The sequence below is a fragment of the Saccostrea cucullata genome, unplaced genomic scaffold (assembly GCF_032062105.1).
Source record: "Saccostrea cucullata isolate Sc308-1 unplaced genomic scaffold, CSIRO_AGI_Scuc_v1 ctg277, whole genome shotgun sequence".
NCBI lineage: Eukaryota > Metazoa > Mollusca > Bivalvia > Ostreida > Ostreidae > Saccostrea > Saccostrea cuccullata.
This window is the reverse complement of record NW_026935934.1, coordinates 634,004-656,251: the sequence shown is the minus strand read 5'-3', so window position 1 is coordinate 656,251 and position 22,248 is coordinate 634,004. Positions and strand designations below refer to the sequence as shown.

Below are 22,248 nucleotides of genomic sequence, written 5' to 3'. Positions count from 1 at the left end.
CAGTCACGCATTACTAGTTTAAAAAAAAAGATTTTTCACCCATTACCAAATAAATCAGAAACCAAGTAGTAAGAAGTTTTTCAATGTACTTGATTGTAAATAAAATAATGGATAACGTGCATGCATATGTTGAAAAAATATAATAATAAATGAGTGAATAAGGTTCTTTCTTATAATTATCTTCTACAAAAAAAAATAAAGAAAATTTTACATGTAGCTTAATTTGATAAGAATACAGGCTGTTATGGTAGATTTAGCACTAAAGGTGTAAAGCTAATATAAATTTTCAAAACGACAACCTTTTAAACTTAAAATGGTGTTTAAAGAAAGAACACATGCTAGAGTCTAACAAATAATTAAAACATAATGATTTGCTTGTAATATGAACTTTAAATAACCAATTTAAATTTTACCTCTCAATTAAACCTTTAAAGGAAAAATCTCTTTCTCTTTCTTTCTCTCTTTCTTTCGATCGATCTGTCAATCAATCGATTTTGATATTAAAAGAGCAAGATTTTTTTTCAGTATAGACAGTTTTAAATCTTGAAAATATTTTCTAGAAAAAAAAAATATCATGCATGAAATAAAAGTAAATTTCTGAAAAACCATTTTGATTGATCAATCGAATTTAACTATTAAAAAGCAAGATTTATTTTTCAAAAAATAACTAAATCATAAATACATTTTCTAGAAAAAAGTACTTAGTAAATATTATAACTATCTAGAAAAATGGCAAATAAACATACATTTGGCATATATTCTTTTCACAAACACGTCCATGTAAAACATTTTTAAGCAAAGCAATTTTTTTCTATGCCTTATGAGAAACTTTGTTATGTACATAGAATAATATTTATAATCATGTAGAAGATCTTTTGGAATAATTCATTTGAATTGATTTAGAGCATTGGTGATGTTATTAAAAATGCAATATATTAAACTATATTACTTATATAATATCCAAGGTACTCCTTTGCAATCTATAAAGAGCTATAAAACAAGAACAGTTCCTGAGATCTCAAGTTTTGTGTTTGATATATCTCAACATTACCAGATTCATAGAAGAGATGATACATGGAGTTCTACATAACTATCGTTACTCCATTAATTTGTCTATACCATACATCAATGTAGAAAATGACTCCATACATTTTTCACAATTACTCCAAAACACTTCGTCAATACAGCACATCACGACAGAAAAACCATTAAATAAGCAATTAGAACTATATGGAAGGGATAAAGGAATCCTGGGACTCTGGAGGCCGCATTTCTCTTGTCGTCTCCCGCCTTTTTTTCTGGTACGACTGGTTGTTGTGTTGTTTTATCAGCTCCGTCGTCTGTTTCCGGTTCCGGTTTTTCAGTCACCATAACTTCTTGTTCTTTGACACTTTTGTCTGATTCTGCAAAATAATCATTAACATATTCAAGACATAATACACACAAGGATCAAGGGAAAAAATGTCTGTGAAAGTTACCAAAAACCCATACCTGTCTCACAGTCTTCTGTATTGTACAGGAAATCAAACAGTTCATTGGTTACATTATACATGAACATCGATACTTGTGTATCATTACAGTCATCTACAGCTTTTGCCACACAATCTACGAATTCCTTCTCTAAACTTTAAAAAGAAGTCTTATAGTAAATTACTTAAAATTAAAAGATTAAATGACAATTTTGTATTAAAAAAAATTATAGATCAAATGACAAAATTTATAGAATTTATATGTGTTATTCTCAGCTGTTTGGTTTGTTTTAACATATAATTTTTTTTTTCAGATAAGAAAAGTATTCTTGTGACCTGTCCTTACTTACTTGCATATATCAGTCTTGTCTACATTTTCAAAAGGGTGAAGCAATTGGTCACAAGATGTCAGACTGCGTCTTACTTCTTTCATGTTGTAACAATCTTCCATATACTGGACCTCTACAAAACACAAAAACACCTCACGCTTGACATTTAGCGAGGGGTATTTTAAACCAGCTACGAAAGGTTTTGCTTTGGAATACCTAGTAGTATTTCTTTAAGTACCTCTATATAGTTTACTAGTCTTATACATGAAATATATGGAGATAACGAACAGTTTTGAGGTTCAACAATCATTAAACATTACAAAATAGGAGCAGAGCAAACTCGGACCTCAAAAACATCAGAGGTGGGATGAGGTGTGATGAAGGAGTGAGCATCCCTGCTTACCGGTCACACCAACCGTGTGTTCCTTGTCATCACAAATTAAATGTGTAAATAATGGCCATACAATAAGCATGAAAAACTTCAGTCAGCATTTGACTTAATGATAAATTGTATTTGCTGACAAGGTCAGTGGTTCCACAATAAAATTTACAAAATGATGACTTCAAACGAGATTGCTGATATTCTTGTTTCAACAACTTTTTTGTCAATAACTCACCTCGTTGTAAAAATGGTTCATACATGCACGTAGAGCATGCTCTTGCATATCGAATCAACTGAGATATATACCGATATATATGCAGGTGATGAAGGTATATATTGCTGCATAAGTAAGGGAAGTTGACAATTGAAAAGTTAAAGACATTTCTTTTGTCATAAAGCTTGGTTGTTAGATTACCATTAACGTCCTTTTCAAGTAAAATATCTTAATATGAAACAGGTGTGCCACACTCTGTAGTACTTTCATTTCAAGCTCAAACCGCACTCGACCTTATATATGAACCTCAGCTATACTTCATGTAAAAACGCCTTCGACATGAAAATTGTTTCTGAGTCTTAAGCATGCACAGATTTTATGAAATTCATAAATACAGAGCTTTTTTTAAAAAATTAATTGCTTTCTACATGACAGACAGTGTAATATATTTCTCCTCGCCCATTTGCCAAGCATCGATTGCATTTTATAAACAGGTATCACAATTTTTCTGCGGTCCACTTTTTGGTCATGATTTTTTCTTTTCAATAATAATACGCCAGAGTGATATGTGACACTTATAATCCATTGGAAGATTCCTAATTATAGTCACATGATAAACATCTGCTGCATTAATTAGCTAATAATGCTTAACAGACAAGTTCAAAGATAAACAACCTGCATTCTGTGCATGCATGGCGTCTTTGATCTATAACATGTTGGGACGCATCGCCAGCTTAATGCCAATAACTAATAACATTCCATGGTTTCTGTGGTTTGCAGTTTTTTGAAATGTTTTGGTAGAATCTTAGTAGGATGATATCTCCCTAGGTATAATTATTGTTTTCTTAATACACGAGCAATATTGAAGTCGAGCAGGTATTCAGTATGTATACACCCCCTCCAAAAACTTCCCAAAAAGTCGTAGTAATTTCTAAAGCAGTTTAGATTTAAATTTACCATTCAGATTTTCCTCGCATATGACCTCTTGTCCTGCTAAGTTGGCCTTGAGTTCCTTGTCTGCATCCATTTCTTCTGTAGAAGAGCATTGTTCAAGTTGGGATTCGAAACAGGAAAGTCGATCGTCTATTTTCCTTTTAAGTAAAAAAAAAAAGGAATCGTATGTAATAGCAGTGTACGGGTGATTAATTTAAGCAATATTTAACTTTTCTTGTATAGAACATTCTCATATACATATGTACATCAAATAACGCAAAAAATAAACATTCCAATGACATAAATTATTACTAGAATTTCTGTCAACTTTCGCATTTATGTATACCAAATTTAAATCTTACCGAACAATCAAAAAAGTAATAATTTTACAATTTTAAAGCGATTTTTATTTGATTCATTTAATCGAAATCAAAGCAGTCATATACACGTAATGTGACATAAACCTGGTTGATTTTTTATTAGAAGTTGCATAGGTTTTTTGTGCATTGTTTTATTTGATCATATGGTATAAAAAGAAATTAACACGTTTTTAATGTTGGAAACTAATTGCCCATTGGGTTTCTAGGTTTGCTTAAATATGGCCTCAGTCTTCATTTCTTTAAAGAAAAAGGGGGGGGGGGATGGGGTTGATTGTTAGATTTTCTACTCACCGGCAGTACTTTTTTACTTTTGATGGGTTGATAAAGGACTTCAAATTCAGCGTGAAACCTTTTCCAAAAGTGTCGTGACAGGTGCCAAAGCAATCTGAAAAAGAGTTTTTTTTTAACTTCTGTTGCAATTACCCACCCACTCCCCCGCAAAAGTATATACCGCAAGAAATAGAGCATTAAAAAGTCAGTGTTGACACAGAGTCAAACCGTTCACTCCTGATGACTCAAACATTTTTTCAAAGACATAATATGCATCTGTGAAAATTTAAAGATAAATGCATCAAATTATAAATACATCAGCATGTTAAAACAGCACATGCGAATAGATTCTTGGCACCAGTTGCGTAATGTTAAGAATATTGTATATTGACGTGGATTGCTATAGACAAGAACTCCTTTGTCAATCAGATGTTGCTAGAAAATTAAACGAACAGAAAAATCCCATCAGCTAATATAGGAAAAGCAATTTACACTTAAATCTTCTCAAATGCTTAAATATACTAATCCAAAAAAATTTAACTGTCCTTGCTAGAAATGAAACTTCTATATCACAAGTTAATTACAAATTGCAAAATGTGTAATTAAATGTATAGGATGAATGATACGTGATAGTTATCCTCGACAGACATATATGCTATTGATGTTCTAATGCGTGCCTGCTCACGAACTGGTTTCATCATACATTGTATTGCCTAATTACAACCTGCCAGAGAGGAGAGGGTTGCATGTGCTGAAGCACGAAACAATGTCATCAACAAACGTGCCACGTCTTTTCACATCACAGGCGATATCAACAAGCCCCCTTTTTCTCACATAAAAATACAGGCATCTGCTTATTGAATTCTTGCACGCCAAAATATGATACAAAGTCTGTGTCTGTTGTAATCTTGTAGCCTGTGCAGGAGACTAACAGAGGAACACTTGCATGGCTTATTATTGTGACTGTGGATTACTAATTAACACGTGTAACGTCCTTGTAGAGAACACAAGTAATCAACACATAGATTATTATCCGTGATTCATTTTCTTGACATAAAGCTCACTGGTTATTCTCTCGACACAATGTTAAACAGATGGATAACTAGTTCAGATTTTGATTTTTCTTCAACAGTTCAATATTTCTTTTAACAATAAGTATTGTTTGCACATTGCTTTTTTACTCCTTGTTGACAATCTAACTTAAAACCTTTATGATAAACGTGATGTTTACAACTTTTCTTTTCTATCATCAACTTTCCTTTTAAATGAAGCAATATTCCGTTATCACCTGCTTGGGGAGTTATGTCTCGGTATTGATTCGATACCCATGAGCTTGTTCCACAAACGAACAATTTCTAAAACGAGGCAGTCATTGACAAACAAGTTGATGATGCAAGGTTAACAATATTTCTCATATTCTGTGGTCAATACATTGGCCTTTTTTGCGAAAACATGTAAAATCTGAGTCATTTTCAGTGTTGGGAAATGTGTTTCAGACAACTCAAGATGTAAGTTTCACTGATTACTTCCTTAACCTAAATAAGGTCTGGAGACAACCACGATTTGACAAGGGTTCGTGTCTTCTCTATGAAACTTAGCCCCACCTGTGATGGATTTGTAGTGGTTTGTGTTTAATCTGCTCACAATTTTGCGCATCCTGTCTGTTATCTTCTCATTTTACGCACTAAGACATAAAACTTCACAGCTTCTTTTAATATCCATAGAGCAGCATGGTTGTTTTATTTTATCAAAACAATTTTAGGACTTACATTTTTTCTGATGACTAATAACTAAACCTTTAGATGATCTATCCATAGAGACGGTGGAGGTTGGAAGTTTGGGGTTGATGTGGGTGGTTGCGGACAAATGTGGCACAAATTTAGTGGTGGTTATAGTGGTAGAAGGGATTCTCAATGTGGAGGAAGAGGTTCTATTAGTTGTTAAGTTGGTTGTACTTAGAATATTATCTATCTTCTCTTCTTTCGTTGTGGTAGTCTGGGTTGTCATTGATTTCATTGTGGTGGTTTTGGTTGTCACAGGTTTCATTGTTGTGCTTTTGGTTGTCATGGATTCCACTGTTGTGCTTTTCGTTGCCATAGGTTTTAGTGTTGTGCTGTGGGTTGTGATAGGTTTAGATGTTGTGCGTTTGGTAGTTTGGGAATTTAAAGTTGAAGTGGACATACCACTTCTTATAATCATATCTTCCTCTGTGGTGGTTTGTACAGTTGATGTCATTTTTGATGTTTCTCTCACAGTGGCCGTTGATTCCATTGTTGTTGCGTGCTGCGTTGGCTTTATAGTTGTTTCTTGCTTCGTTGATTCCATAGTTGTTTCTTGCTTCGTTGATTCCATACTTGTTATGGATGGTGCGTTTGTAGATGTCATTGATTCCTCTGTTATCGTCGCATCAGGATTTAAAAATTTCTCTAATGCATCTCCACAATATAAACGGACTGGGTCCTCTGATTTATCAGGAGCTGTAGAGAAATATTTCTATGGATTAATGAAATAGAAAAGTAGCTAGTGTTAGATAGATGTGAAAATATACACATTTATTCAATATTGAAAAAAAAAATGACAACAATTAAAAAAAAGGATTTTGTTGACTTCCTTTATAATAATAATTGATAATCTGTACATTACTTTATCAATTAAACATATTAATAATTTTCTAAGATATGTCAACCCTTGAAAAATATTGCACAAATACAGGGGCAAATTAAAGTTAAGATAAGTGAAGAATTTTGTTTATATTACTTTTTGTTGATGTCTCTTTTTTACCAATTTCTTGCAAGTGGTGCTTGACATATCGCATAAATCCACGCAATGGAATCCTATCAAAAACAAATTTAAAGGTCTACTGATCAAATCATTTTTCTTACATTCAATCTGCATCCAGAGGTATGTGTCGCCCTGGTCCTGTTCGTTGGTCAGACTAACGGTGGCTTTGTCTGACGTCACTTCCAGCCACTGTCTATAGGCAACCATTTTATAACTACATGGAAATTTGTTCTCTGGACCTTCTCCAAGTTTTACTGTCAACGAAACTGAACACTGAGGGTCAATAAAGGATATTTCTATTGCTCTCAGGGAGAGCCTTGCTTGACTCGGGTGCTTCACAATCATACAAGTACAATTGCTGATCCCTGTTCGTGGAAGAGGGTACTCTTTGTTTGAGAGGTATAAAGGAGGTTTGGCTTGTATTTTGTCATCTGAGCAAATATTTACTGTTGAAGAATCTACAAAAGTAAGGTAGCATTTATAAACACTGTGGCTCTGAGTAAACTATTACCTGAACATTTTGATTTTGGATTTCTTTGGTTTCTTAAGCATACACTGTATAAACATATTGTTATATATTCATAGAGCGTCGATATCGAGAACTTTGAGGTTTGTATAATATATATAATATGTTGGAATAAAAAATTAAAATTTTTAAGATCATCATATTGGAATTCAACAAGATCTAATAATCTAAATAATTATTTATCTTTTTCAGAATCGTGGATGATGGTAAAACTGATCTGTTGACAAGATAGGACGTTCTAATCTTAACCACAGATTTCTGTTAATATGCGTGTTCAGGCTTCTGCTTCATACACTTTTTACCCGGTCCTGCCTGGTAATTATTACAGAGTTGTTGTAGTAACTGAAAGCAATATGCAACGCCACTTAGTGATTCATTAAGTGGTGCAGAAAAAATGATATCATTGTTTGAAAGACTGCAGATCGAGTATCTTCTGCCGCTCTAGTTGAAGGGATAACACACTCTTGGTTTCCGAAAAAAAAATGTGTTTTTCAAAGAACAAAAAATGATGAATTGGTTAAGTGTACATGTTTTACATCAAATTTACACTAGATTACAAAGAAATGCATGTAAATAGCTTTAAGAAATCATTAAGTTTCACTATAAACATGAGAAAGTTTACAAAACCTTAAATGTAGTGAAAACATAAGGAGATAACGAACAGTATTCCAGATCAAAAGTCCATAAGACAATACAAAATAGGAGCAGAGCAAACACGGACCTCCAAAACATCTGAGGTGGGATCACGTGCCATGTAGGAGTGAGCATCCCCTGCCGACTGGTCACACCTGCCGTGTGCTCCTTGTCATGATCGGGAAATAATGGAAAAATCCGTCGTCAATTCAGTGTATAGATAATGGACTTACAATTATATGAAAAATGTCAATCAGCATTTGACTCAATGATAAATTGTACTTATTGCCAAGGTCATTGTATCGAACATAGAACATACGAAATGATGACTTTATACGAGTCTTCATCAACTTGTTTGTCAATAATTTACCCCGTTTTAGAAATTGCCCGTACGTAGAGCGAGCATGCTCTTGCTTATCTAATCAACTGAGATATGTAAACTCCGTATGCAGGTGATGAAGGTATATTGCTGCATAAGTAAGGGAAGTTGACGATAGAAAAGTTAAAGTCATCACGTTTACCATAGAGCTTAGTTGTTAGATTAACATTAACGTCTTTTTCAAGTAAAATATCTAAATATGAAACAGATGTGTCAGACTCTGTGGTATCTTTTATCTCAAGCTCACCAGGATACATGTATATCGCATCGACATAAGAATGGAAATTACCATTGATAATTGACAGCACATCGTCGATATATCTAAATGTCGAGTTGAAGTCCAGAGCAAGTGTTTTCTTCCTTTCACGCATAAGATTTTGCACAAATTCTGCTTCATATGAATTCAAAAATAGGTTTGCTAATAACGGGGAGCCTTTGGTACCCATGGGAATTCCAACAGATTGTTGGAAGACCTGGTCTCCAGAAATAAAAACATAGATACGAGGGGTGATCAAAAAGTTCGCGAACTAATTGAATAACTTCCATAAAAGACACAATATTTGGTTTCAGTGTTGATATATTTTAAATTGGTCCTCTCTGATTTTATAGCACATCTGCCACCATTCTGCTCATGCGCGAATCACGTGATATAGGCGATTATGTGACCCCCTCCGTAGCGTTCTGTCACAAAAGCTGAAAGATTTTTCTGACTTTTATATTTCTTCCCAAGTAAGTTTAATTTTTATAACAAAAACAGTTCATTTGTCGGAAATGGTCAATTCTCGGCAACAGAATGGGTGAATAAGGATATCCTTTCCAAAAATAAGCATGGAGACCATCAAAACTCAAATCTTCTGCCTCGGGAGAGACGTTTATCTAAGGTGGATAGAGAATGGGTGCCTCCTTTTTATCATATCTAATATGTTTAAAATCTAAAGGAAATGATATCTTAGGAATTTAATAATTATACTATTGTTGAAATATTTAACTATTTTTCAAAGTGTAAATTAGAGGTCTTTGATAGCAAATTGCTTAATTAAAAACACATCTCTTTTCTAACTTGCTTTCACTGGGAAAAATAACAAGTATCATTTTTAACAATCTGCCTTCCTTCACTAAAATGATGATTCCAATCATTGATGGAATTTATGAGAAGTTATTTGTCTTAATAAACTATGTGCAAATTATTATACGCTACTTCAAAGGGATTTCTAAGATATACCATAAATTTTACAGTCGTTTGTTGAACGAGTACGACTGAGAAAACTATTTTTCGTCACAAGTGACCTACATAGTGACGTCATTTTCACATTGTGACGTCACAAACAAGGAGTAAAGCTTTATTCAGCATATGCTATTTATAGAACTTGTGTATGGCTATGTGTGTACTAATTTTACTTCTAATCTGAATTGTGGTTTTGTAGGTATAGAAATAGTTCGCAAACTTTTTGATCACCCCTGGTATTGTTAATCAGAAACTCAAGCATCTTTTTTATCTCGACGTCAAAGTACTTGTGTGTACAATCAGAATGCTTTTTAACAAAATAATTTTACAAATGACCAATGACAAGGTAAGTAAATTTCCGAGTTCCATTTTTATTGAAAAAGCAGCTGTCACTGATATCGAAAAGACTGGACTTTAATTTGTCGTGGGGAATTGTTGTGTATAAAGTTGAAAAGTCGTAAGTTTTTAAGCTGCTGATTTTGGTAAAATCTTGTGATTTCAAATTGTCCAAAAGTTCCTTGGATATTTTAAGTATCCACATCTGATTTACACCACTTCTTGAATATATTGTTGCACAGTACTTTGAGGTTTCTCCTTCACTACTGTTAAAATCTAAGTGAGGAGTAAAGAAAGAAGCTTGGTTGGGATTCTTATGAAGTTTCGGAATCCAATATATATACATAATATATATATATATATATATATATATATATATATATATATATATATATATATATATATATATATATATATATATATATATATATATATATATATATATATATATATATATATATATATATATATATATATATATATATATATATATATATATATATATATATATATATATATATATATATATATATATATATATATATATATATATATATATATATATATATATATATATATATATATATATATATATATATATATATATATATATATATATATATATATATATATATATATATATATATATATATATATATATATATATATATATATACATGTATATATATATTTATATTTATTTATGTATGTAATACAGAAGGATAGATGGTTTTCATATTGTCCCTCAGTCTTTTAATATGCGAGTTTAACATGGATCTGATGCCTTTAATCCATTCTGACAAAATGTCAAAGGAAATCAATGATTCTATGGGTTCTTTTCAGAGACGGTGGTTGGGGATGATATGATGAAAATAATGTCATAATTAAAAATATATATTGTTTACTTGAATGTTCAAAGAAATGACCCGATGTTCTTCACATCTGAATACATGCTTATGGGCGTTGTGTCATGGTCTTGAATTCTTCATAGCCTTAGGTGTATTTATGTATATAATATGTATTGTCTCTAGAGTCCAAATCCCTAAAGCACAGTAAAGATTTGACACTTTATTCAATCATTACTCTTCCTTAGGCAAAGTTACAAAATATATAGATTTAATCTGCTTAATTCTGAAGTCACTTATATGGGTAGACTGCCAGTTAACCCTCCAAAGTCCTACTGAGCTAGTCTCTATACAGTGTGTCAAGACCTTAATATAGACGAACTATTCCGGGCGATTGAGGTGAAAAAGGGACATCTCGACATTGGAGATAAATATAATTCTTTTTTAAATACAAAATCATGAACAGGACATAGAACACGTACCCTGAAGAGTCCAGATAAGGGATCAGGCTCTCACAGAAGAAAACATCCATGTGCCGTATGTATTGATCAGATACACATAGTACTAGTAATCCGCAGCAATTTAGTATAAAAACAATAGCCTGACATATGTATGAAACCAACGATAGGTTATATTTAAATGGTCATTTTCACAACCATAGAATATCGAAATGTTTTTTTGAAATATTTTAAACGAAGTTTCCGAAGTCCCTTAATATCAATCTTATCAGTCACCTGTTAAATACCGGTATTTATCGTACTCGTTCTTTGTATCGAATAAGTTGGGGACATAAATATACGTTATAATTTTAAAACTTATTTGTAATACAACCTATACATCGATTTATTTCATTTACATAATTTTACATAATTAACTGCTAGGACATTGTTTTAATACATTTTTGAGTACAGTGTACAACATTGACCTGATCAAAACGGAGGACTCTTGGAGTTTCCAGAGATCCGTGTTCAGATTATAAGATCGATTACAGTTCATTATCTTCACATTTTCCTTTTAAACCTTCTGCTTTGTTCAAAGCTGTGAAATCAAAGGATAGACTCAACACTTTTCTTAACAGTTTACATGGTGTTTCTTTAAAACGATTTATGGTTCAATGTCTCTCAATAAGCGCATCACTATATTCTCGGATTTCTAATTGTTGACAATCTTTCTGGTTTCTTAATTGCTCTTTGGGTATGGTTAATAAAGAAACTTAAGACAAGCCCTCTGATGGAAAAAACGCATTCAACATTTACGTAATGCTTCCAACTAATTTGTGTGTTTTGAGGGACAGGTTTCTCCAATAGCTAATGCCTGCATTCAATGCTACTTTCAGGAAAACTCTAACACACGTACCTGGAATGCAGTTATAGAACACCGTCATATAGTCTGAGGTGTCCAGTGTTGGATCCGGACATCTGTCTAATTTGACTGATCTTGTTAGATATAAGCAGGTCGGACGACCAGTACATAGTCGCGTCACTATCGCTGCAGTGTTGGAGTTGTAAGAAAGACAGTCCCCATAACCTCTACGGCAACAGTTTGGATCAGTTTCTCCCTCAGCTTTACAATCCAATTTAGAATCTCTGGGTCTCGCTCCAAAAAATACTCTTTGTATTGCTATCTTTTCGTTGTCCAAACAGGTGATTTGTAAATTATTACCATTACAAGAACTGGCGACCTTATACTGGCACAGGTATTCTGAAATGAGAGTTTGGTAATTTATATAGAGAGAAAATAATTGCGAAAAGCATGAGATAAAAGAATATTGACAGAATAGTGTTTGTGATGGCATTTTTGTGATTAGATATCTTCCAAGGGCATGTAACATTAAGCGTAAGGGAACAGAAAAATTAAGCTTGTGGATGACTTACTTGTATTACAAAAATAAAAAAAAAATCAATTCCTGTCATTTTCTTTTTAATACGTTTTTCAAGCGAACGCATTGTTTGAACGCATCAGTAAGTACTGGTCCCTGCTGACAAAGCAAATAGCTACGTGTCTTCGTTTGTAAGGTTCATTATACAAATTGTATTTAATTTAAAAGAACTTGGATTTAATTCTACAAGTGGTAATCCAACTTATACTCATAGTTCCCTTTCTAAAGAGGAAATCTTCAAAATCATTTGTCAGTTTTGATATTTTTAATATCCCGAAGAACCAAAACTTTATAAGAATCCTTACAAAGATACATAGTGGATTCCAGTAAATGTTCAACCAAGTCTCTTTCTTTACTCCTCACTAAGATATTAACAGAAATGAAGGTTCAAGGGTACTGTGCAACAATATATTCAAGAAGTGGTGTAAATCAGATGTGGATACTTAAAAATTACAAGGAACTTTTGGACATATTGAAATCACAAGATTTTACCAAAATCCACAGCTTAAAAACTTACGACATTTCAACTTTATACACAACCATTTCCCATGATAAATTAAAGTCCAGGCTTTTTTTATATCATCGACAGCTGCCATTTCAATAAAAATGGAACTCGTTAATTTACTTACCTCGTCATTGGTCATTTGCAAAATTATTTTGTTAAAAAGCATTCTGATTGTACACACAAGTACTCTGAAGTTGACATCAAAAAGACGCTTGAGTTTCTGATTGACAATATCTATGTTGTTTTTGGAGACCAGGTCTTCCAACAATCTATTGGTATTCCCATGGGTACAATTGCGCCCCATTATTAGTAGACCTATTTTTGTATTTATATGAAGCAGAATTTGTGCAAAATCTGATGCGTAAAAAGAAGAAAACACTTGCTGTGGCCTTCAGTTCGACATTTAGATATATCGACGATGTATTGTCAATTAACAATGGTAATGTTCATTCTTATGTCGATACGATATATCCTAGTGAGCCTGAGATAAAAGAACCCACAGAGTCTGACACATCTGTTTCATACTTGGATATTTTACTTGAAAAAGACTGTATGATAAACGTGATGAATTTAACTTTTCTATCGTCAACTTTCCTTATTTATGCAGCAAAATACCTTCATCACCTGCAAACGGAGTTTATATATTTCAGTTGATTCGATATGCAAGCGCATGCTCTAGGTATGAACAATTTCTCAAAAGAGGTAAATTATTGAAAAATAACTTATAGGTAATTATATACAGGTCAACTTGAAAGCATCATCACAGAATTTATATAATTTATTCTTTGTTTTGAAAATTAATCACATGAATCTTAATTACTTTTATCCTTCGAATGATTCGTAAAATTTGAATTGAATATAATAAAAAAGAGTCAAAACTGGATTAACCAAAACTTTGTTCTGGTTCCCTGTCATTGTGAAAGTCAATCCTTTTATTGGATAAATTTTCATCTGTGAAGAGTGTTTTTACACATTATAGATAGACAAACAGACTTGGAGTGATTATCCCTTTTTTGTCTGAGGATTGGACGTGTCTGGCTACATCTACCACTGAGGTTAATGCACTGCTAGATATACCTACCACTTTCCAAGATGGCTTTAACAGAAGCTGAACAACATTGATTGACGGAGTAATTAAGTCCAGATGAAGACGGATTCTCTTCACTTGTTTGTTTTTTACTGTTTTCTGATACCGTAATCAATAATTTTGTTACCTCTGCCAATGAGAGAATGTAGACATGTGTAATTTACCCTCGGTGAACAAAAAACAAATATTAATCACTTTTTGAAGAGTTTGAAGAGAACAGCTAGGTTAGAACACGAAGTAAAACCAATAGACCTCAATCTCGAGTTCGGAGACTTTTATGAAATATAACATTCTTTGCTGTGTAACAAATCGGTTGTGATATATGCACAAAAATCTTACTTCTATTTTTCTTTGTTTATTTCACATTTTGGGTTTAATATATAAAAAAAAATAAGCTAAATATAAATATAGATATGAAATAAATAATTAACACTACTTGAGTAAAATAACTTTGTTTTACAACATATAATTTTACAACTATTTTGAAAAAGTAAATTTGCAAAGAAATAATTTGTTTATTTATATAAAAAAAGATTTTATAAGCAATTAAACATATCGTGATACATATCATCGTGGCTCATATATTGATACAAACAGTATAAAAAAGGCAATTAACAGCCCTAGCATCACGAAGTAAAACCATGAGGGCTCAATCTCGAGTTCGGAGATTTTTATGAAATATAACATTCTTTGCTGTGTAACAAATCAGTTGTGATATATGCACAGGTATTTGCAATTCCTTCCTCATATACACTCTTGCTCACGGGATTTTTTCGACCGCATAAGAAACAATAAATGAAAAAAAAATACAATTGAGCCAAGTGAATATCTTAAAAGACTCCTGTCCACGTGGAAGTTGTTTCGGGAAATGGACCACTGTACATGTAATTTTAAACTTTTATAAAAAAGCAAATTAGGAAAATGAAACAGGAATGTCTCGAAAATATATAAATATGAATCTCATTTCTTATAATTACATCCTTCATATCATGCAGGGGATCATATATTTAACAAACAGTTATAAAAAATAAATGCAATTAACACCGCATCAAACAAACGGAAGAGGAAATCTTGCCAATTTATAAAGAAATGCCCCTCCCACCATTTTTCATCTCAGCCTCGAGAGAGTAAGAGGATGATGTGTATTTAAGTAATTATAGCTTTATCTTCTACAGCGGGCGGTCTTGTTGTACAATCTGCTACATTAATGAACAAAAAAATGTAACAGGCCCTGGATTCTTAAAATAAAGATTTCATATTTTTCACTCAGAATCTCTTTCCCAGGGGATACAATATAGAAAAGCTCTTAATATAGTTAAGGAGGTCAATTGGCTGTTATCAAAAGTATTGAGAATTTTTTTTGTCAAGTATATTTTTTAGAATCTACACCCATATCTTGATAAAAATTCATAACCAAAAATGGGGGTCAGAGCGTTGCTGTGTGGACAGATTTAAATATCAGCTTAAAAGTATAAATTCTTTGCAGTTGTACAGTTTATATTATAATTGCTGATATGTTGCAGATTTTTGAGATGCAAAGAGATGGAAGACAATGGTGCTAATTATTTGATATGCTATCATTTGTCAGAAGACTCGAGGTCCAGATAAATATTTTTAATTAAATGTGTATTTTTAAAAAGTGAATTAAATATCTTTTCAAAATAAAAATGGTACAATTTTTTCTATAATGAATAAAAAAAAATGAACTTAACAAATTTGTTTTATTTTGTATATTTTCTCAAAAAGAACGTTCTTATTATAGTACCAAAATGGATGTCCTTCCACTTGAATCAACGAATTATATATCAGAAGGAAGTATCTGTAAGACTCTATTGACAGTTTATTACGTCCGATGTTGTTTATGCAAAATATATCGCACACACCTTCTGGTGAATATAAGCTATCAAAACATTCTGCAAGGGTTATGATGAAATCTCTCTCTCTCTCTCTCTCTCTCTCTCTCTCTCTCTCTGAGCTAGGTTGTCTTTTTTCCAAGAGTTAACCGTGAGTCTTTGATTCAGATTGGGAGGGACTCGGTAACTCGCTGCGTGAGGCGGCGGCATTATGGGAACTAGCTGTATTACCGACCCATTTATTACAGTTGTTTGTCTTGGATGGCGTAACATTTTTTCAGATGTTGGATGATAAGAAAAATGCTGAATGTCGCCATTTCTCAGTGCACATATTATTTCAGAATATTGCTACCACCTTTTTGTGATATGCACAGTCAAGATGGCCATGTTAATCGCAACTAATATGAAAAAATGCATAAGAATAAAATAATGATGCGTCATGAAAACACATTTATATAATTGAATTTTTAAAACGTATTATATTAGAGAATGTAATTTATTATTTATAGAATAACTTATCAAAAATTCAATATGCTTCTTTCAGACTTTTTTTTCGGTACTACTTAGCTTATTTGTATGAGTGATTTATTTACTACCTAAAACTATCTTTGGTTTGATTCTACAAGGAGATACTGTCAAGTTGTGTGCTTTTCTCTTGTTTTTGTCGACATTCCTTGTTTTGTTTAATATCTATAGATTTTAATTTATCTATAAGTTCGAAGTGAAACATCTGCGTGCCAGAGCAAGCCATGCAAAAGGAATTCCAGCTTCAAACTTACGTAATCCGAGTTTTAATAATGATCGAATAAATATATTTTTTCTTACTAAATACTTACCTTTAAAATGTAGTGAAAATATTAAATACTCCAAAACAACGAGTAAATATGATTTTGACATCTTCTAAAAGTGAAACTTTCACCGCAGGTAATGCACTTTGCCTAATTTTATGAGGGTGTTTTTCCGCATCGAGAGAATTTACAAAACTTGCTCCTGATCGCTTAGCTATGAGCAATAGTGCTGTGCGCGGTAATAAAACAACGTGTTTTGCTTCAAACCAGCGACACTTCACGTGCATTTGAAGTCGTTGTATGTATGCACGGGAATATTGGGATTAGTAAACCATTTTAATTGTTTTTTACAAGTAATATAATAAAAATTGCTGCAGACTAAAATTTACTTTTATAAGATTACATTTTATGTTTTTAAAATAAAAAAAAAAGTCACTCCGACATAGCTTAGAAAATGTTTAAGATTGAAAATTTTTCACGTACCAACAACATATCTTTAATTTCTATTTTTTAAAGAAGCATTGAGACCCAGTAGAATTCCGTGGGGTTTGGTAGGGAAGTGTTTTATAAATTAATCTGTGTCAGGGAACGATCGATTCCGTTTGTTTAAAATATATGATCATGAGCAACCGAATGCAAATAAATAGAAAAATATGAGCAAAGATTCATAAAAAAATATATCTCCCCTATTGAGGAAAAAATTATGTTTTCTTTCAAAAATATATTGGTAGTATATGAGCGTAAACAGTTTCCATGAATTTGTTGCCGTTTTTTGATCGGGATCGAAATTGAAAATAAATAGACAGATGGCAGATTTGGCGGGTAAACAACATTCGATCAAAGTGAATGACTGAATTACCTGACTGTGACATGTCCAATTCACATCTAATCCAGGAGGTACAGGGATCATGTAAGTACTGTTTAGATATGTGAAGCAGAAATGTTCAATAATTTGTTTAGCTTTTCAGAGAAGGACCAATTGCAGTTGATGAGTTGTAATCACATCAGTGAAACGAGAGCACAGCTAGGCGCTTGTTTCACAGCAAGCCTGTGAACGAGGCCGAGCCCACAACTTGATGCTTCCGCCGTCTCGGTCCAGTAAAAGCACGCCAAAAAAAAAACAACAACAACAAACAAACAAAAAAACCCACAAACACAATCAATACAGAGATGCCTGGGTCGCTTCATCGGGAGGATTAACAGGGATAGAAACTCCCCAGAATTATGGGTGCGTTCAGAGTATTGCCAGTGGTACCATCACCTCTCTGCCAATGGTAACTATTTGTACCGTTGGTACCATTGGACCCATGTGTACTCTGAACGAATTTTGGGAAGAGTTGGTAGGAAACTCACCAATGTTAACAATGGCACCATTGGTGTACCATTTGTGACATTGGAGTATATCATTCTTAACATTGACAGATTTCTTAGAGGAAAATGTCAAATGAAGATTATTACTCTTGCTTCGTGCATCATTTTGCAGCAAGAGAATGCTTTCAGAAATACTTTTTTAGTACAGTAAAGTACTTTTCCACAACAGAATTTTTGTCTTCCGAAGTGTCAAATGTAAAATAATTAAATAAATAAAATTTTGATTCTACATTAAATACACTTAAACGTTATAAAAAAAAAGATTCTGAAATTTTCAGTCAAGAAAAACCACATTAAAAAAAGACGTTTCACACCTATATACGAGGGTTGTCCCGTAAAATCGTGGACAAGTTGTCTAGTTTGAAAAATAATCATCACTGCGTTCTGAAATTTTCACCACTTTTTAGCAGATAAATTATGAATATACATAGCAAATTTCAAATAGATATATGCATAGGTAAACAAATCGTGATATTTTATGTTATGTGCTGTATCGCCCTACGGCGCACGGATGATAACGTCAAAGTGTCTAAAACAGCGTCACATTTCATCTTTGCTAAACTTAAAGTTGGATAAGCCCAACTTAAATTTAGAAATTTTATTGATTTACATATGTGAGTATCTATAACCAGTTAAGAAACCAATGTGGCACACTCATGCGATCTTCTGAATATTTATTAGCAAGTTACAGACAGTATTCTCACCATCATTCAACTAAAAGAGAATCTCACATCGACGGTCGACAGTGACAGCGTCCTTTGCTATTACAAATGACAGTCTGTCCATATGTCTTTGTACTCTCTCTCTCTCTTTCACGAAGACTTCACTAAGAAAACTTTCATTTCATTTATATACTAAAGATCTGGTGATATTTTTCATATTTTCTTTCTTCCGTATTCCTTTAAAGTCTCTTAAGGCATCATTACAACATCCTAATCTATCTGAACTGCTCTCCGGTGCGCCGTAACGTCATAAAAAGTCGCCATTTTTCGTGAATTGTGTTTATTACTTTCCCATTTCAATTGCTCGGGAAACTGCCAAAAATTACCCAAATGCATTGAAATTTTTAAAAATGCGACAGAATTGATTAAGGAATGGAATTAGGATAATTTTCATCCTAATCTTATGTATTGAAAACTTTTATTACGAATTAATTCTTATGTCTTCTCTAATATAAACATGCTATTTTTACCGTGCGCCGTAGGACCATACCTTGTGCACATTCAAGCAGAATAAAATCTTTGTTTTTGAATATATATTATCAAAAACATTATGATTCACTTAAATATGATGAATAAACATTTACTGAAAATTTCAGCTTAGTGCGCCCATTACTTTTCGAGAAAAACGCTTTGTCCACGATTTTATGGGACAACCCTCGTACACAGAGTTTATGTATATAGGTATGGTAAAAATATTACAATGATTTGTTACTTTTTCAACTTTTTTCCCGAGGGAAAACTTTCATAGAATAATCTTGTTATTAATTTAATACATAGAAAACGATTTATAGAGTAAAAATGAGCTCAATTACGCATTAAATTTATTTCAATTTACCAAATACCACCCGGTAAACCTAGAGATTTCTCGGGCTCTCTGTTTAGTAGGACCGACTCGATCAGTACCCGCCATTTTGTTTGACGTCATTAAAAAAGTTACCATCGCTAACAGAGCTCTAGTTCGTCTGCAGAAAAATCTACCTATGGTAAAAATTTTTCGGCAAACTTTGGTACCGTTGGCTTATAATGGTGAAAAATTCTACCAGTGGTAACTTTTGTCAGCCAACGGTAGTACTCTGAACGCACCCATAGTATAACTTGCAAATAATTGCAGCACGTCGATTTACTCAAATGGACCCAAATGGAACCCAAATGGAAACAAATGGACCCATATGGAAACAAATGGAACCCAAATGAAAACAAATGGACCCAAGTGGAAATCAAATTGAATATCAGTTATGTATTACCGTATGTTATAACTCATTAAAAAAGATGAAAATAAATAAACTTACAGTTTAAATGGAGTTTTAAATTAATTATTAATTTCTAATATTGTATTTTGAGACATAAATTAATTATTATTGGGATGTGTGGCATGCCTCCCCCACTTAATGATATGTCCTGAAAAATCACTCAGAATTGATACCAATTTACAACATTTTGATATGAAATTTTGAAGACCATATAAGTAAGGATTCTTTAACATAATGTGTGACATTTTGCCCGATTATGTCCTCAAATATTTTTTCTGTGCAACAAGTCCGTTCCTACGGCCATGACAACTATATACTTCAGTTTTATATTCAATTATGTACAAAAGTTATTACAAATAGAAAAAAAATCATATTTTTAAGTACAATTTAAGAAAATAATAATATTAAAATATTCTCTTTTTGTTAACTTCATTATTTTCAACATTTTTAGGTCAGCTGAGTAACTCAGGTGACCTATTGCTATCCGTTTTCGTCTGTCGTCGTGCGTTGTCCGTATTGTGTTAACATTTGAACATTTTCAGCTTCTTCTCTGAAACCATTGAACCAATATCAACCAAATTTGGTATACAGCATCTATGGGTGAAGGGGAACTAACATTATGAATTTTATGGTCCCCGCCCCCCTTGGGCCTGAGGGGTGGGTCCAAAACCACCAAAATTATTGCAATCTTTAAAAATCTTCTTCTTTACTCCTGGACATCAAGCAGGCAAACTGTTGGCATGAATGTAATAAGCATTGAATCCTCTACCAAAATTGTGAAATTCATGGCCCCAGGGTCAGGGGTTCTTGTGCTAGGGCGGGGCTATATATATAGATTATATAGTGAAAATGCATTATTTCTTTGAAAATCTTCTTCTCTGCTCTTGGGTATTAAGTAAGCTAACTAAGCACATAGTTATGTTGAGCAAGAGTGCCTCTTCCAAAATTTTAAATTTTATGGCCCAAGGGTCAGGGGTTCTGGTGTTAGGGCGGGGTTCCTTTGGTCATATAGTGAAAATGCATTAATTCTTTGAAAATCTTTTACTTTGCTCCTTGGATTTATGCCAGTGATCCAAGTATATATATACTTATGATGAAGAAAGTGCATCTAGCAAAATGGTTATTTTTTATGCCCCCTGGGTCGGGGGGGGGGGGGGGTTTACATAGTCTGAAAATAATTTGATGCTTTGAAATCTGCTCTTTAGTACTAATCAACCATTTTATGATAAATTTGCAAAATTTTGAAATATGTGGCCCCAGGGTCAGTGGTTCCTTTGGGATGAGGTGCACAACTGGTTATAAAGTGGAAGTGCATTTTCTCTTTGTTACTCTGATCTACCTCTGGGTATTAAGTAAATAGAGTAAGCATGCTAAGTTTATAATTATGATAAGCTATGGTGCCTCTTTCAGAATTGTGAATTGTGAATTTCATGGCCTCTGGGGTAAAACACGAACCAATTTTAATTGTTTGAAAGTTGTTACGCGATACTCAGGTGACCTGTAAGGCGGTTGGGCCTCTTGTTAATAGTTAACTTGAAAATACGATAATATATATTTTATATTCCATTTAAGTCCATTTGATTTCCATTTGGGTCCATTTGAATTTCCATTTGGGTCCATTTGTTTGCATTTGGGTCCATTTGGGTAAATCAATGCACCCAATTATTGCGAGTACCTTAAAAATGAACTGAGTAATTTCAAAAGACAGTTTGCACTTTTAAAATGAAAGCTTTTCAAAAATAAAAACCCATTATCCATCTTTTAAAATACTTTGTAATTTTCAACATGATCATCATAAATGGCACATGCTCGTTCATTTATAAATGGCAGATATAAACAATAACTAAAGAGAGAAAGACTAAAACCTGGAACCTTGAAACGGATGTTTCTTTCCTGGGTGAAAAAATTACAAGGAAAAAATCAACTCGCAAATTTTTGCATGGTGCAAATATTTTAACTCGCAATTTGGATATTGTTACTCTCATTTTTTGAGTTGTATAAAGTAGTGTTGTTACGATAGACTATCGAAAAATCATCACTGAGGGCAGAATGTTGGCGACAATCGATAGAACATTTTAAAATCGGTAGTGG

General features: G+C 32.9%; 2 protein-coding genes across 3 annotated transcripts in view; one reads left to right on the top strand and one right to left on the bottom strand.

Annotated features, from left to right (window-relative positions):
• Positions 1-745: 745 nt before the first annotated feature.
• LOC134244293 (uncharacterized) lies at positions 746-17,087 on the bottom strand. Of its 2 annotated transcripts, none has more exons than XM_062726554.1 (9): positions 16,863-17,087; positions 12,059-12,403; positions 6,860-7,216; positions 5,747-6,454; positions 3,999-4,092; positions 3,352-3,485; positions 1,820-1,931; positions 1,492-1,625; positions 746-1,403 (listed from the first exon to the last, which is right to left on the bottom strand). In XM_062726554.1, exons 1-9 carry the CDS (start codon positions 16,921-16,923, stop codon positions 1,192-1,194), a joined length of 2,157 nt encoding a protein of 718 aa, XP_062582538.1. In that variant the 5' UTR covers positions 16,924-17,087; the 3' UTR covers positions 746-1,191. The 2 variants fall into 2 exon arrangements, with proteins under 2 accessions (XP_062582538.1, XP_062582539.1); XM_062726555.1 differs by having other exon boundaries at positions 747-1,403; positions 5,933-6,454; positions 16,863-17,086.
• A 596-nt stretch (positions 17,088-17,683) lies between these two features.
• The window catches only part of LOC134244288 (Fanconi anemia group A protein-like), an 83,544-nt gene continuing 78,979 nt past the window's right edge, over positions 17,684-22,248 (top strand). Inside the window, exon 1 of the mRNA XM_062726549.1 lies at positions 17,684-17,724. Coding sequence (XP_062582533.1) covers positions 17,685-17,724 — 40 coding nt within the window. The 5' untranslated portion in view covers position 17,684. The remainder of the gene's footprint in view (positions 17,725-22,248) is intronic.